Genomic DNA, 16,750 nt, shown 5'->3' with positions numbered 1-16,750 from the left:
CTTGCTAAGTCTTCATTTCAGAGTTCTCCTGCAAGAGTTAATAACATGATAACTACTTTTTGTAGGAACAGACTCATAAAGCATACTCCCTCATTACCATTATTAGCACAAAGATTTAAATTTTTTCAGATTTGATTGTCATGCTGTAGACCTCGATGATGAATACAAGTACACAACTACATTTCAAAGGCTGAATTTGTCCTTTTTATGATATTATTCTGCTTTTAAATAGAACTCCCTTAGAACAATAGAACAATATCGTAAAGACAAGTAACAGCCTTACAAGCAGAAATTCCAGAGTAAAGTCCCCAAATCAATAGTTTATCAGCTGGCAGCATTTGGATACAGGTAACGAAGGGTGGGAGAGGCCTGGCAAATCCATGCTGCAAGATCAGAAAGCAGAGGCAGTGCAGGAGATGGTTAATCAACTCACTGCCTTTCTTTTTCTGATCAGTAAAACCCTAATTATCTGATTTTATTCTTCTAAATAAGCAAGGTCCTTGCAACTTTAAAAAATAAAAGTACTTTTTGGGGGTAATTATCTACCTCAGAACTTATTATTTTTACTTGAGCTAGTGGAGCAAGAAAAGAAATCAATTATGGGGCATAAAGAGTCACCAGTGGGCTCTGAACTCTTTACTCCACCACAAAGAGAAAGAGACTGTCTCACCCCTAAAACAGTTTAATTGTTCATTTGACCACATTCAGCAGTATAAGTCCCTGGAGGCAGGCTTCAGCAGTCCCTTTAGCCAAAACTCATCAATCTCTGTATGTAAATTATATATACAGAGACCTATCAGCAATTATTTGAGTGTTCTTCGAAGAGCTTAAATAAAGTTTTGTAACTTTCTTTGACTGATTACTTGCCTTGTGTTACATTCATTCTTGGCACAGTTCCACAGGACTTGGAAGAATTATAGCAGGGATTAATTTGGCCTTTCTGGATATATGGCTGATGCTTCATATACCTCCAAAAAAAGGCATTGTTTCTTATTGCTTGCACTTCTTTGGAATGTGCTAGCTGACATATTTTTATGCTTGCAGTGTTAACAGCGATTTTGGAGTTTAAGCCCAACCTAGGCACTATTGGCAATCCACAAAGTTGGGGAACTTCTTTCTCCCCTAAATCTTGTAACATTTTGATGCTCATCTAACAAGTCCAAATCAAAGAGTCCTATGATCACACAAGGATCTCAGCTCCCATTTAATTTAAATCCACACAACTGCAGAGAGAGAAAAGTCCCAGTTCATTTGATTGCAGAGAAATACTTTAAAACATTCAACTTGAAAGCTGTAAGTAAATATCAGGCAACCCCCAGATGCACCGTATCTTTTAATGATGAAGCTCAGGTAGAGGAAAGGAGAGAAAAAAGTTGGCAAGAGTGAGTTACACGCTGCTCTGGGATCCTGAGAAACCAGCCACAGAAAGGGAAAGACCAGGAAGGAACGCAGAGCAGAGACATCAGAGTCAGCAAGGCCCAGGCCATGGCACCATCCATGACAGCACGCGTTCATGACCATGGTCTTGGTTTGGTGCCCATGGCACAGGGACAGTGTGCAGCACATTGAGATTCCTCTGGCGTTTGTGGACACTTTCTTTCCTCTCGAAACTCTGCAAAAGCTTGTACGTGTGAAGCATCACTTTGCAGCCCAGCCAGACCATCAATGCATATGCATGCTGGCATTGTGCTGGTGCCCACAGAATACAATTTGTCATGCTTCTGACAGAAACAACAAAATTTGTCACTTCATTTATATGATGTTTTGGTTTTCCATCCCTACTGACAACTCTTTGGCTGCTGCACACTTTGCACATATGGATTTCACACCTTTTTAGTGTATCCTCACAGAACCCTTTGCTCTTCCTGTGTTTATAGTGTTAGATTAGTGTTGGACCAGAGATATGGTGCTGCACTGTCTTGTCAACCCAACACACGTCTCTACCCTCACTCTTCAGATGGAAGGTGAGCATTCTTCACAAACACCTCGGCTATTCTGCTTACAAAGTGAGTCCCGCCTCCCTGAGGATCAAAATTTGCCTTCCTACACAGTAAGCTCTATCTTCCTCCCAGCCATAGGCTTCTTCCATATCCTCCTGCAGTTACAACATTTTTTTCCACTTGTGGCTTCAGATATCCAAATGACGACAATTTTTCTAGGCTGTACGTACTGCAACCTAAAGCATCCTGTTTCTTACTCACCTCCTATCTTCATTGACGTGACCCGCCCTGCCCTTGCTGGTTCTTGGACAGAAAAAACAGACCAAGTTCAGCAAAAGGGAAAGACGAAAGAGGCTATTTGGGAAGTAGAAACTGCAGAGATTCCCAGCTCTCCACCATTACAGAAATCTCTCTCTTCTCAGATATAGGTCTCTCATTTTTTTCCACAAGAAAAAAAAAGGACTAAGTAGCACCTACACATATTCTTCAAGCCTTTGCTAACAAAGTAGTCAAAACCAACCAGAAAATTCACAGATGAATGTCCATGTATTAGGGCTGGAGTTTAACAAAAATAATGCAGTATATTCTGCTATGCTTGGATGAAGACCCAACAGAAATCAGAATCTAACCTCACTGAATTCTGGGATGCCACTTCACTTGTAACACATTAAAATGCCTCTGCTAAGTCCCTGCAACATTTGGGTGCCACGGTGCAATTAAAGAGAGTGAAGGACAAAAAAAAGAAATGTTTAAAAGAGAAACCAGTCCAAAACTATTGTGTAGTTTAAATTGGCCAGAGCTAACATACATCAATATTTTTGATTTATTAGAGAATCTCACTAAAACTTTCATGACCTGAGAGAGAACCATGTATGCTAACTATCAGCTGTGTCACCCACACAAATACAAAGATGTGTGACTTAACCTAAAATTCAAAGTCATATTTCTTGCTGGTTTGATCACACTCTGTAATTATAACTAACCACCTGAGGCCTTGGTCCCGCAAAGACCTCATAAACACATGTTCAATTATAATGGGACCAGGAGCAAGGCTTCATATCTTATTCTAAAATTAAGCAACACTTGGTAGAGGAAAAAGAAGAATTTAAATTCCTTGCTCCCTTTTAACTGTATCTTCATTCGTTTGTCAAAACATCAACTGAGTCTATAAACTAACAATAGCTCTAGGCTCCTTGGTATAATTACTTCCTGCCATCTTTTATGTAAGAATTATACTCATCATTGCCTGTCTGTTTAGGAAAGAAACGTTTTTATATAGTACACATAAACATTCTCTTGTAGTTCAATATTGCTCAAATTTTATATATCATGCACCACTTCCAGTACATCCCTCTTTGTTAAGTAAAGAGACAACCTAACAAAATCACTGTACATAAACAATAAACGTGCTAAAGTCTTTAATCAGACCTCCAGATTCTAGCTGAAAGAATATGCTGTGCAGAACCACGTATCTGCAATAAATTCACTTGCTCGCTTCTCTGCAGCTCAAAGATTTATTAATGCCAGCACTTCTTTGCCAAAGGAGGAGGATCTATAGCAATCAAGACTTCCCTGATGTGAGTATCACGTTATAGTCGTATATCAATCACTTTACCTTTGATGAAATGCAGCTACCTTTGAGTACAGTAACAGCATATTACAACACTATACCAGGCTGACACCGCATAACACCTTCTGAGAACACAAGAAATTTAAGTATTGAGGACATAGATGACTGAAATGGAATTCAGGCAGCATGCTGATGTAACATTGCTGTCTATGCAAGCAGCACTGGGAAGCTAGGAGGGATTTACACAGTGGGTGTAAATCTAGATGAAGTATCACTTTGTCCTCACAGTGAGATGCTAGATGTTGAACAACTCTAATTTGGAAACTGTATAAATGTGAAAATGTGGCATTGTGTCCATTCTTGTACGGTTTAGCCCTCAGTGGTAACAACTGCTGGCCTCATCTGGCTTCTGAGGATGGAGAAGAGCACTCAGAAATAAACAGGCTGCAGGTCTTCCCCTGATCAAATCCTGACAAGAGCAGTTTGAAGGGTTTTGTTTATTTTAATGACTCTGTTGAAAGCAAATCACTCTCCAAGACAGCACACACACATACATGGCAAAAATCTGCCTAGGTTTGTATTCACATGTCCCAGCCTGCAAGTTGGAGGCTGAGCAAGCTGGAGGGGCTGGTTGGTAGAAAACAGCTCTAGTACACACAGCAGTTATGCACTATAAACTGAAGAAAACAGAGTAAGTATGTTTACCATGCAATCTAGATTCACATCAGGCATCCCACATCTGTCATATTTAGCTGAGCAGACTCAGTTCTATATCAGCTGGAGCTTTTCATTGGGATTTCCACATGGGGTGTTATATGACGGGTCTACTGCAAAGTAACTTCTCAAAGATGCAGAAATGGGAGTCCCAAAGAGAAATTTGCTTTGCTGTAACCAAGACAACAACCATCTTTTTTAATTTGTAAAGCTTTGTGGGGTTTTACCTAGTAAAACTGTGTATTTAAATATGCTGGGCGTTTTATCTGGTAACGAGATTTGCAGGTTCTTATTAATTAATGGATTTAATAGTGTTCAACTGGTTTTCAGGGTGGCTGGGTTTGTCCAGGCTGCTAAAGTAATTGTTTTTAGGGTTTACAGTAGCTACCACAGGGACTGTATATAGGCAACTCCCTCCAGCCTTGGCCTCACCCTGGGATGGCACCATTCACCAGCTGGAAGAGCAAAGCCAGCACCGCCTACACTTAGGTCCAGAGAGAGCTGGAGGCTTCCTCCCCACACCAATGCCTATGGCCAACACTGAGTTGTCCTGCAGACAGACTGGCACATGGCAATCATTCAGCAGAAGCATGCTGAATCAAGATGCTCTTTATCTGCTAATGTTGATGTCTGTGCCATTTCTCAATGCTTTGGCAGCACTGAGAGATGGAAAAAAGGAAGGAGGCTGAGAACTTCCATCAAGAACAGGGAAATAAAGAAAAATTACAGGATTACAGTTTGTGTTATCAATTTCATAGTTAACATTGTAGTCATCCTTCAGGTCTCTGTGAGCTGCTCTGATTTGCAGGTCAGGAAAATGTGACAAAGATTTATAACAGGGAGGAACTCTCTCCAGATACTCTTCTAGTGCCATCCTTTGCCTCTGCACTCCAAACAGTCCACCTTTCCACCTCTCTGAAGGGGAGCACAGCTGAGATTCATGCCCACACCATCCCTCGCACACAACAGGACGGCTGCACACCTCTCCCAGGCAGAGCTCCCAGCACACAGCTGCACCCCACAGACCTAAAAATGTGTCCTAAAAGATCTATTTCCTCATGGCAGCTGCACTTTCCTCACAGGGGGTGGTCTTCCAGATCCTCTCCCAGGCTGATGGCTTCTCTATCTGCAATCTTATGAACCCATCATGCAGCCCAGCGGGGCTCCTCCTTAGGTGACCACTGACATTGAGCCAGGGTGCCCGTCCCCTCAAAACACTGCTCCCACCCATCCAGCCTCCTTCCTACCTGGCATTGACGGCGCCGCTGCTTCAGGGGTGGCAGCAGGGACAGCAGGGGGCTGCTGCTGGCTGGAGCTGACCTCGGGCTCTGCGCTCACTGAGGGCGACGCGGCCGTTTCGCCGCCTGGGGCCGACTGCGGGGCGGGCGGCGGGGTCTCCTCGGTGGCCGGGGTCTCCTCCTGCCCGGGCAGCTGCAGGGCCGACAGCGGGATGCTGATGGCCTTCCCCACAGCTGTGGTGTTGGAGCTGGTGGCTGGCACCTGTAGGGTGGCCGAGGGGACGCCACCAGTTGTACCCCGGGCTGGGGAGGCCAGGGCACCCCGGGGTGGCCTCTGAGCAGGGAGCCGGGGTGGTCCGGGTGGGGAGGCGCAGAGATGCGGTGGGTCAGGGTCCGGGCCGGTGGCAGGCAGGGACAGGGTCCTGGTGGCAACCATGCCGGAGGGTCCAGCCTGTGCTGGTGGCTTGGGCTTGGACATCTGGGTGAGGGCCAGTGCCGGCCCATCAGCACCAGCCGTCAGCTCGGCATTGGCCACGATGTAGTAGTCCTCGGGCAGCTCCTGCTTGATCTTCTTGAGGAGCACCTCGCCGCCCCCCTCGTCAGCCGGCTGGGCATGGGCGGCGGCAGGGAGGACGGCGGGCGGCCGCTTCCGAGGGCCGCTGGGGGCACGGTGAGGATGAGGCTCGAAGTCGCTGTCCTCGTCAGTCACAGAGGACTCGCAGACCATGTCGAAGAGCGTGGCCTCATCCTCGTACTCCTCCACCGGCTCACCCAGCTCCGAGGGCTCGCTGCAGTAGGAGAAGTCGCAGGAGTCGCGAGTGCGGGTGCAGTCCAGCTTGGCCTTCCCCGGCCGGCCCGGGTAGCGCTCCAGGGGGCTGGCCTGTGCCTCCGAGGGCACCCCCAGCATGCTGGGGCTGTCCGAGTTGAAGCTGCGGCTGTCCTGGAAGCAGACACGCTCCTGGGAGCCCGCCCGGCATGTGGCGGCCAGGGGCCAGTGGTAGGCATGGCCGGCGCTGCAGCCCCACATGGCCGTCAGGTTACCATGGGCCCCCTCAGAGAGCAGGTGCTTGAGGTTGGGGATGAGGCTGCAGATGGTCCCATGGCTGTGGGCCCAGCTCACCAGCTTGGACAGGTTTTCGGAGGAGGTGTGAAGGCAGTCCTCCATGGTGCGGGATGAACAGCACCTGGCGGGCCGGGAAGTCAGCTGGAGACGGGGTTCAGATCACAGGGTCCCGGTGCTCACGCTCACGCGCTGCCAAGCTCATGCTTGCTGCTCGCCTGCAAAGAGAGAGCAAAACCCTGCTTTTCAGCACTCCCAGAGCACGGCTACATTATTGCCCTGCTCAACCCACTTTACTCTCATCTCATGCGCTCCAAAACACGTTTCTCAGAACAATACCTGCTTTCAAGCAGCCCCTTTCCTCATTCTACCTGCAAAATCTGCATTTAAACCCAAAGGAAGAAACATCACTGCAATACACAGCTGAAATAAGAAGTGGCTTCTTAAGCAACCAAGTTCAGCATGAGGGGCAGTATGATTTGAAGCTTAAATCTCTGACAAAATGCAGACCAAAAAAATGGTGAATGTCTCTTCATACTTAGGCCATGAAAATTAAATAAAATCTTAGGCACGCAATTTATCTAGAACATCAAAGCAGCAATCTAAGCACCAACTCAGCCATTCCCTCTGAATCTGATGAAAATTTATGACATTTTACATCATTTATGCATGTTTCTCTAATGTATCAAATACCCCCTTTTCAACTGAATTTCAGGGACATTAAAATGGAGACCTGAAACTTTATTTTTCAATGTAAGGAAAAGGCAAGAAAGTTCACCTTTCACTGTGCAAAACTGAGAGTTGTCAGTTGTCCAAAGGCTATCAGACGCTTAAGGGACCTTCAAGGTTCAAGTCATAACATTTCTTAATAAACTCTGAGAGTTAAGCTTTTGCTTTCTTATCATATCGTCTATTTTCCCAGATCTGAATCACAACTCTGTTGAAGATGAACACTTGTCATTTTCACCATAACTATCTAGACATTTGCCGTACAAGCCACAGACATCTATGGTCAAGTCCATGAATACTACAATATTTCAGGTCAAACAAAAAGACAAGACCTGTTGCATGTACATCTTTTACCATCAGAAGCTGTTTCCCACCTACATGGTACAGGTACTTTCCAGGCAAGGTCTCACCCATAAAAGACCACAAGCGCTCAACTTCCCAGAACTTCAGTGCTAGGACTTTCTAGCAAACCTTGCAGTTTTTTATCTGATACCCACTTTTATCACCATAAACAGACATTCAGATGTGACACAGGTAAGTGATGCTTCTTTTACTTCAGTGAATAGGGGGAAAAAAAGAAGAAAAAAATAAAGTACATTTAAACATTAACCATTCTTTCAGTAAAAAAAAAAAAGAACAAGGAATACTAACATAACTTAGCAAAAATGCTGAAATTGTTTACAGACAATTATTAGGGCCATAGCATTCCTTCCCTGAATGGTTGTTGTGGTTTAACCTGGCAGGCAGCTAAGCACCACGCAGCTGTTCACTCACTGTCTCCCACCCCAGAGGGATGGGGGAGAGAATTGCAAAAAGGAAAAAGTACAAGAACTCATGGGTTGATATAAGGACTGTTTAACAACAAAGGGAAAATAACACAAAGAAAAAAAACATCAAAACACCAAGAATACACAAAGCAAGTGATGCACAACACAATGGCTCACCACCCACTGACCAATGCCCAGCCAGCCCCTGAGCAGCAGCAGCCCCTCTGCAAACTCCCCCAGTTTTATTGTTCAGCATGACATGATCAAAGTCAACTGCAAAGCTCCAGCTGAGTTCAACAGTTCCACATAGACTGCAGCCACAGGTGTGGAAGAAAGTCAGTACATCACAAATACCTCCCAACACATCGTCCCCACTCCTCGCCTAACTATCATTAATACAAAAGTAGACAGCTTCTCCTTTCTTACACTATTGTTTTATTTTTTAAAATGGAGATTATTTGAGTTGTTGGAAAAGATCAATAATATATGTGCTCCAACAACTCAAAATTTTATATTTGCTCAGATAAGGTTGGGCTGAAAACATTTTGAGGTTTCTTTAAATAACAGAGATTAAATGTACACTTGTATTCCTATCTAAGGATATCCGTATTTCCGATCGTGCCAGAGGTCGTTTTTTAAACAAAGTATCAGTTCTCAATACAATTTAATTTGGTAAATATATTTTTTCAATTATTCATGGCCTAAGTGAAACATTTTTCATCATAGCAATCACGAGAGGTCAAAGAAACTGCAACACTGACAGGCAATATGCAAAGCCTCCCTTTGTATATACCTAAGAGAGAGGAGTTCCTCCAGAGGCTGCCTAAGGTAAACCTAATTGGGAACTTCTGTTTGTTTCAGCAGATCTGTATGGCAGCTCTTCCTCATCTTCTCCCTCCTCTGCTTTCTGAGCATGACCTACAAGACTTGGAGCTACCATTGGCCTCATCTCACTTAATATACAAAGAAAAGCTCTTTAAATTATTACTGACTGAAATGCAGCATCCATGCCAATGTTACATCTCATTTTGTTCCCTCTCCTCTTCTACACAAACATTTGCAGATGCAAAATGAAACGTGTCACGGCTCAGAAAGACAGCTGCACTATGGCTAACTGCCTCTGGAGAATGTTTTTTTCTAAAATCTATACAAATTACTGGCTGGCTACTCACTTTTCCTTCGAAGTCGCCCATCAGCTACAGATAACCTTGTTTGCTCGGTGCCAACGGAGGTGAGGAGGACACACTGAAATGGCTTTGCAGCCTGCGTATCCTGCCCTCCTCCACTCATTCACCAGGCAGAAATCAGGCTGTGCAAACCCAAACTGGACACGGAATGGCCAAACATCGCCTGCTTTTCCCTCCCTAAGACTTGCCATGTGTCCCTCACCACCACCCAGATGTTGTGTCACACCAGGACAAGAATAGAGTCAGCATACGAATTTCTAGACATTCAGCAAATTTCTAGATACTTTTCAAACACCTTTGAAATTCACCAAGAGACCTAAGCGTGAATGTGGAGGGAAGTCCTGGATAATGGATAAACATGGAGAAAGCACATCATTAGGATAACAGTGTAAAAATATTTTAAGATTCAATCTCATTTCTTTTATTTGCAGTAGCTGAAACCAGGGTGCACTCAGAGAGAACAACTGTTACAATAACTCAACTTCCAGCTTCTTTTATCACACACATGAAACACCAGTGATGGTACAGATCTCAGTATCACCTGCAACACAGCTTGCATGACCAGTGCCTCACAGAACAAATGCCAAAAAATGGGAGGAGTAATACCACTCTCACACAAGCAGAGAGGACAGTCAAGGAGGTGGACAGTGGAAAGGAGGGAGATGCTGTCGAGCGCTCTAGTCATCAGCTACATCAGTGCAAAGCTGTGGGAAAGCACAGAGCTGCCCCACTGCTGCATATCCAGGGAGGTATCTTGGGAAGATGTAACGCCCAGTTCGGCTGGAAAAAAAAAAAATCACCCCACGAGGAAATCATAGAATCACAGAATATCCTGATTTGGAAGGGATCCACAAGGATCATTGAGTCCAACTCCTGAGCCTGCACAGGACCGCCCAAAAATCAGACCATAGATCAGACATGAGATCAGGTCAGCTCTCAGAGCCTAGATTGTTTGTGCAGGGCTGAAAACCCACAGATGTCAGTTATTCAGAAGCTACGTGTCTTTGGTTCACAACCTGCAGCAGAAGTCGACAATGCTGCTTTGGCAGGGGCAGACTTGCCCTGTAGAAAGCACAGCAGACAGCTAGCAAATCCATCATTACCCACCTGATTTCCTGAAGAGGGAGCTTGTCTGCTCACCCAGACAGTGTGCTGCTGGCTGGCAGTCTGCTCTTGTTCACTAAATCACATTTTAAAGATTATATAAGTCCTTCATTCAGACTGGCAAGATTCAATAAGATGACTCATGGTTAATAACCTGCTCGTCTGTATACACCGAAATCATACAGTAGCTGGCAAAAACACACTATAGCTTCAGTGTGAACAACACTATTTTAACTGCATTACAGATGGCAAAGCCTTAATCTTCCATAGCACTTTTCTGCAGCTCAGAGCCTAGCAATATCTAATGCAGACTGAAGCATCCCTAGGTGCTGGAAATTCACTACAGCTATCTGAGCCCTAAATTAAGAATCAGATTTTATTGCTTGTTTAGCTTTTATGACCTCATTTACAACATACCACTGTAGTGAGTAATGTGTACAGAATACATGCTATGCCAGAAAGCACTGCTGTTGCAAAACCATTCTTTGAGATGTGTTAATGCATTAACTGGAACATCATTTGATTTGGGAAGGAAAATATCCAGAACTAGGGTTTTGTCACATGAGGTTTACTTGGTGACCAAAGGGTAATGGAAAATAGCAACCTCTAAACTCCCTCTTTCATGTTCTAGGATGGGACTTGGCTTAGCAAGTTTCATACAAGCAAAATTCTTCCTTTATTTTACACATAACAGTAAGAGCAGGCCCTACATTATGACCCTGAGAAGAAGCAATGATGCCAGAAGCAACAGCAGTTGGTAGCTGTGGCCACGATAAACCAGGATAAATGTATGCAGAGAAGGAATTAACACCATTGGGGTACAAAGACCTGGCTACCTCGGCTTCTTCTCCTTCTTTTCCTCCTTGTGTATGAGGGTTGCCAGTGGAGTTCTGGTTAGGACCTCATGGGAGGTCCTTCAGGACAAATGGGGAAATCTGTGATGTGGCTCTCCTGGAAGCGAGGCAGCAGAGCTGAGGATGCAAGGAAGGAGCTGAAAGGAAGAAACATATCATGCAGCAGAGCTTAGTGGAGGAAAGTGGGTGTCTTCCAGCAGTGTCCACATGCTGGAACACGCATTTGGTGGACCTATGGCTCAGGGTGGGTGGTAGGTACATTTTGTTATAAGGAAGGCAAGAAATGTTGCCTGTCCTCTCACACACTCACAGGCAGCCAGCCATGGACATCCTCCCCTGGGTATCATTAGACAAGTTGACAGAGACTAACTTGGAAAAACCCATGCAACATGCAAATGTATGTTTGACATTCCATTACCACTGCTGATTATTAGCATTTCAGGAACTTCCACACTGCTTTTATTTCGACAGAACAGTATAGACATGACTACGTTAACCATGACTACATTAACCGACCCTTGGGATATTATCCCAAAGCTGAGATAGCCTATTCAACATTTTCTAGAAGCCCAAGACTCTCAAATTCAATTACAGTGCAAAAATCACTACCATTAATAAGAAGTAACTTTCTAATCTTTTAGCTGTATAAAAACCCTAAAACCAGAACCCTAAAACATTAAAAGAGGTGTAGAAAAAGCTGTATTTAATCATCTCAAGCAACATGGATTTCAAACCAATCTTACAGTAGTTTAAACCTGATTTTTAAGTGATTTTATAGAGGTCCCAAACCATTATGTGTTGGGCTCTGCTTTCTCATACTAGAAAACAACAACAACATAAAAATAAAAACAAAAAAACACCAAGTCAGGTTGTTTTAAATCCTCTTTGTTTCAGTCTCTCTCTCCCGGCCAGACTTTGGACTGCTACTCCATCGCCATCTGAGCAAGAAGCACTGTTTACTTTGAAGGATCTTTGCTTTCATACTTACAAGTAAGGAAACCTATCCATTAGCTAAAGATTGAGAGCACTGTGAACTAAGGGTTTGGCCACCACAGCGTGAGTATCTGATTCAAGAGATGGACAATATTAAGGCTTCTTTTATTGAGTTTTATTGTATCTCTTAAGCCAAATACGTAATATTGCTAAAGGACTGAGGCCAACAACTGCAGAAATCTACGCCTCCATTCATTGGAGAAGGCAGAGCAGTGCTGATGTCCCCACAAGGTACTGCTGCAGTCCCATTGTCCCCACTAACTGCCTCTCCAGGACCAGAGGCAGAATTGTATTTCTCCTTCCCAAAATAAGGAGACTGAAATGAAGGAGACTCACCAGGAGCTGCTGCCTCCCCCAGATATTGCTCTCCAAATGCCAGAGGTCCCAGCCACATGTTTTTATTTCATAAGGATATCTTCAACTCTTCAAGGGACTGGGATGGACAACCTGTCATCCCAAAGAGGCCAGCAAACTGAAGGGCTAGGAAGGGCCAGTGCATTCTCTCTAACATTAAACTTTGGGAATAAGAAACTTCCATACCAATTCCCATATTAGTGAACTTACTTTCTGCTCGAAAGACAAACAGTAAACTAAGACAAAGGAGAGAGGGAGAGAAAGTGTATATAAAATAATGATAGTTTGCAGACAATGTGTGAATCATCTAGGTGTCCTGCTCTACCACTGGTGAAAGGGGCAGACCTCCATCCCTGATATGAACTACACATCTTTGCCTTTAGTTAGGAAAACATGTTTTTAATTGAATGTCTCTCAAGGAAAGAGAAGGGTATAAATTACAGCGGAAAGGTTCATGGATTCTGACAAGTTCTGCAAGCCTCCAAGATAGTTTGGCAATGTTATAAACCATTAGACTAGGGAGGAATTCCCCCAGCACCATTCATTTGTCACTGTTTCCTTATCACTTCTGCACACATTCTGGCTGATGGTTTCAAGCAAAAAAACAACCTCTCACCTTAACAGAAATCACTGGCCACTTCCAAATTATGTGAGCTTGTACATTTTTGTGTTTTTAGCTCCACAAGAGCTGATCTAGAAATAAACAGAAATGCACTGCAGTAACAAACCAAACCCTTCATGATAATTTTCCACTGCAGAGTTCAAGAGCTACCCCAAATTCCATATTGATTTATTTATGTGTAGCAAATGCCTTCACTTTTGAATATCTCAGAGCCTGTGCGTATGTCTTGGTCTTTCTGAAGTCAGTACAGGTTCTGCTGTTGGATAAGCAGGACAGGCTTTCACCCATAGTGAACCACAGTTACAATTCCTATCGCCAACCAGCAGCAGCAAGAACAGTTTCCTGAGAAGGGGATGCAAAGCTAGGTAGGAAGAAAAAACAACGTGTCTTTCTGGGCAAGCAGCGCTTTCCCCATTCATAAAAATCTCATGGCTGTCTGTCACACTTGCTCTAGGCGGCTGCAGCTCCTCCTCAGCTGATGGTTCGTCTTCAGGGAAGAAGCTCTCCTTGCCAAGTGTGGCATGCCTTCAACCGCAGCTGCCATCACAGCAAGCAGGCAGAGAGCAGCAAAACCTGTTTGCTGGTGAAATTCCTTCAGCTGGCTGAGAAAGAAACACTAGCCTGCCTCACACACAAAATGAAATTCACCAGCTGAGTAAATGGAGGAGCAGCGTGGGGGCTTGATCCTTAATCCACCAGCGCCACCGCTTCTATTGTGTTTTTTCCTGAGCACCCACTGAACAGGAGCTACATGAGCCTTGCTCCTGTGCAGCAGAGCTAGAGGGTTTTGGAGGGACCAAAGGTAGGAGGACAAGGTGAAAACGGAGCAGAACAGGTGCTGCAGTGAATCTGAGCAACCTGGGCAGGAGGTCTAAGCACTTTTTTTTTTTTTTTTTTTTAAACTTTGGATTTTCCTGCCTATCCCCCAAAGGACATTGTCTGTCACACTTTTCCCAGAAGCTCTGCAGCATTAAGGTGATCCTGTAAAAAACACTAACCCTCCACATCACTTACTGCCGAGCAGCATGTTCAGGAAAGATTTCAGGGTTTTGTAAGCACTGAGATCTCGAACTATTAACACAAAGTAGCTGTGGGCTTGGGCAGTGTACACACAGAGTACAGAGAAATTCTGCTCGTTTAAGTTGGTATTTAGTAAGTGCATCCCTAAAACTTCCTCTCAAAGCCTCACTGAAACATAACTCATCTCCTGAACCCTTCTCACTGTGGTCTGCAGTGAAGTTCTGAGAGAGGAGACATACTCTGTGCCCTAGCTTAAAAGCTGTGTTTTTCAGGATGACAAAAGTAAGCATATTTTAGCACTAGCAGTCGTGCAGATGTGCAGACTGACAGATGAACTGTCCTGTGACTGAGGGGTGTCCCCATGGCAGTGGCATATGCTGAAGGGAACTGAAGGGACCTAACATGGAAATAATTTCCTCCTGTCCTTATACTCCAGGAGCTGCACTCAGATTCAGCATTTCCCCTCATAAGAGCACGACGCTGGGCAGCATTTTTAGCTGTTTACATCACTGGTGAAATCTAGCCTGCCTGTCTCATCTCTGTGCACTCATTATCTCTGCCTCAACACTCCGGTTGCACCTACATGTCAGAATTCCAAGTTTAAGCACATCCTTGCAAACTGGTGGGTTTTTGTTTGGTTGGGTTGACTTTTGTGAGTTTTTTTCTTGCTTTTTTTTTTCCGTATACATATGTAACACTGAATGAACGCAACTGTGTGCTCAGTGCGCATATGTGCATTTATTTTTGCCTATACCTCTTTAAATTCCAAGTCTGGAAAGGGAAAAGGAGAAGAAGTGAACTTTCAAATCTTCATCATGTCACCAACCAATTTTCAGAAGTCTGTCCCTATGTAAGAATATTCAATGCACTTTTTAAAACGGCAGAATTCTGTTACATAGATCAATAGAAGTAAAATATAATTGGTTGTTTGAAGTGCCCTTGAGCTGACCCACAAGCCAAGTTGTGCATTACTGAACTGCCAAAGCATGAGGCTCCTCCTCCAGCTAAGATGAATCTAGTCCTGCCTCACCTCTCTTTGAGCTACTATCAAATTTACTTTTACATTTCAGAACGCTGACTGCTGCAATGACCAAACATAACCAAATGTATACATATAACATATAAACATATATATGTATATACACATATATGGAAGTAGAACTTTCAGAATAAAAATACACCAGCTGGACCAGCTCAAATCCTGCTTTAAAAAACATAAGTGCCCTGCTACAAGGAACACTAATTTACTCCCCAGTCCTCCAATGGCTGAAAGCCCCTCCAGAACGAAAGCATGGAAAGAGCAAACATTTTCAGTCACACTCAGCCTTCTCCACTAACAGCAGTGGAAACGATGTAGCAAGAATGAAGATCTGAGCAAAATCCATCCTGGATATAAGCCCATGGAAAGCAGTGCAATTGCAACTCATACAAATTTGGCTGTCATAGAATCATAGAACCACATTATCATTAAGGTTAGAAAAGACCACCAAGATCATCTGGCCCAACCATCCCCCTACCACCAATGTCACCCACTAAACCATGTCCCTAAGCACCACGTCCAACCCTTCCTTAAACACCCCCAGGGACGGTGACTCCACCACCTCCCTGGGCAACGCATCCTAATGCCTGACCACTTGTTCTGAGAAGAAATGTCTCCTCATTTCCAACCTAAACCTCCCCTGGTGCAACTCAAGGCCATTCCCTCTAGTCCTATCCCTAGTTACCTGTGAGAAGAGGCCGACCCCCAGCTCCCCACACCTTCCTTTCAGGTAGTTGCAGAGAGCAATGAGGTCTTCCTGAGCCTCCTTCTCCAGACCAAACACCCCCAGCTCCCTCAGCTGCTCCTCACAGGACTTTTGCTCCAGGCCCTTCACCAGCTTCGTTGCCCTTCTCTGGACATGCTCCAGGGCCTCAATGTCCTTCTTGTAGTGAGGGGCCCAAAGCTGAACACAGTGCTCGAGGTGCGGCCTCACCAGAGCAGAGTACAGGGGACGATCACCTCCCAGGTCCTGCTGGCTGCACTATTCCTGACACAAGCCAGGATGCCATTGGCCTTCTTGGCCACCTGGGCACACTGCCGGCTCATGTTCAGGTGAGCATCAATCAGCACCCCCAGATTCTTTTCCTCTGCACAGCTTTCCAGACACTCTGCCCCAAGCCTGTAGCGCTGCATGGGATTGTTGTGGCCAAAGTGCAGGACCCGGCACTTAGCTGTGTTGAACCTCATCCCATTGGCCTCTGCCCATCGACCCATCCCGTACAGGTCCCTCTGCAGGGCCTTCCCACCCTTCGGCACATCGACACTTCCCCCCAGCTCACTGTTATCTGCGAACTTACTGAGGGTGCACTCAACTCCCTCATCCAAATCATCAATGAAGATATTAAAGAGGATGGGCCCCAACACCAACCCCTGGGGAACACCACACCATTGTAATGGTTCTGACACTGATCCTTTCCGAACCTTCAGATCCAAGCTGTCCTTTTTACAATGTCTCTTATGTCATCAAAGTCAAAATGAAGGTCTCCAGCTCTAACATTTCTATCACTGCACTGTTGATCATTCCTTGAACTTAGGTAGGACTGCAATCAGAATACTCA

The 16,750-nt window shown here is 44.7% G+C and overlaps 1 protein-coding gene across 2 annotated transcripts in view; it reads right to left on the bottom strand.

Annotated features, from left to right (window-relative positions):
• The window catches only part of KIAA1958 (KIAA1958 ortholog), a 69,610-nt gene that overhangs the window by 26,368 nt on the left and 26,492 nt on the right, over positions 1-16,750 (bottom strand). For both annotated transcript variants that reach the window (XM_040541432.1, XM_040541434.1), the window contains exon 2: positions 5,472-6,740. In XM_040541432.1, coding sequence (XP_040397366.1) covers positions 5,472-6,627 — 1,156 coding nt within the window. In that variant the 5' untranslated portion in view covers positions 6,628-6,740. The remainder of the gene's footprint in view (positions 1-5,471; positions 6,741-16,750) is intronic.

This window comes from Cygnus olor, chromosome Z, assembly GCF_009769625.2.
Source record: "Cygnus olor isolate bCygOlo1 chromosome Z, bCygOlo1.pri.v2, whole genome shotgun sequence".
Classification (NCBI taxonomy): Eukaryota; Metazoa; Chordata; class Aves; order Anseriformes; family Anatidae; genus Cygnus; species Cygnus olor.
Note: the sequence above shows the minus strand (reverse complement) of the source record. Positions and strands in the feature narration are given on the sequence as shown.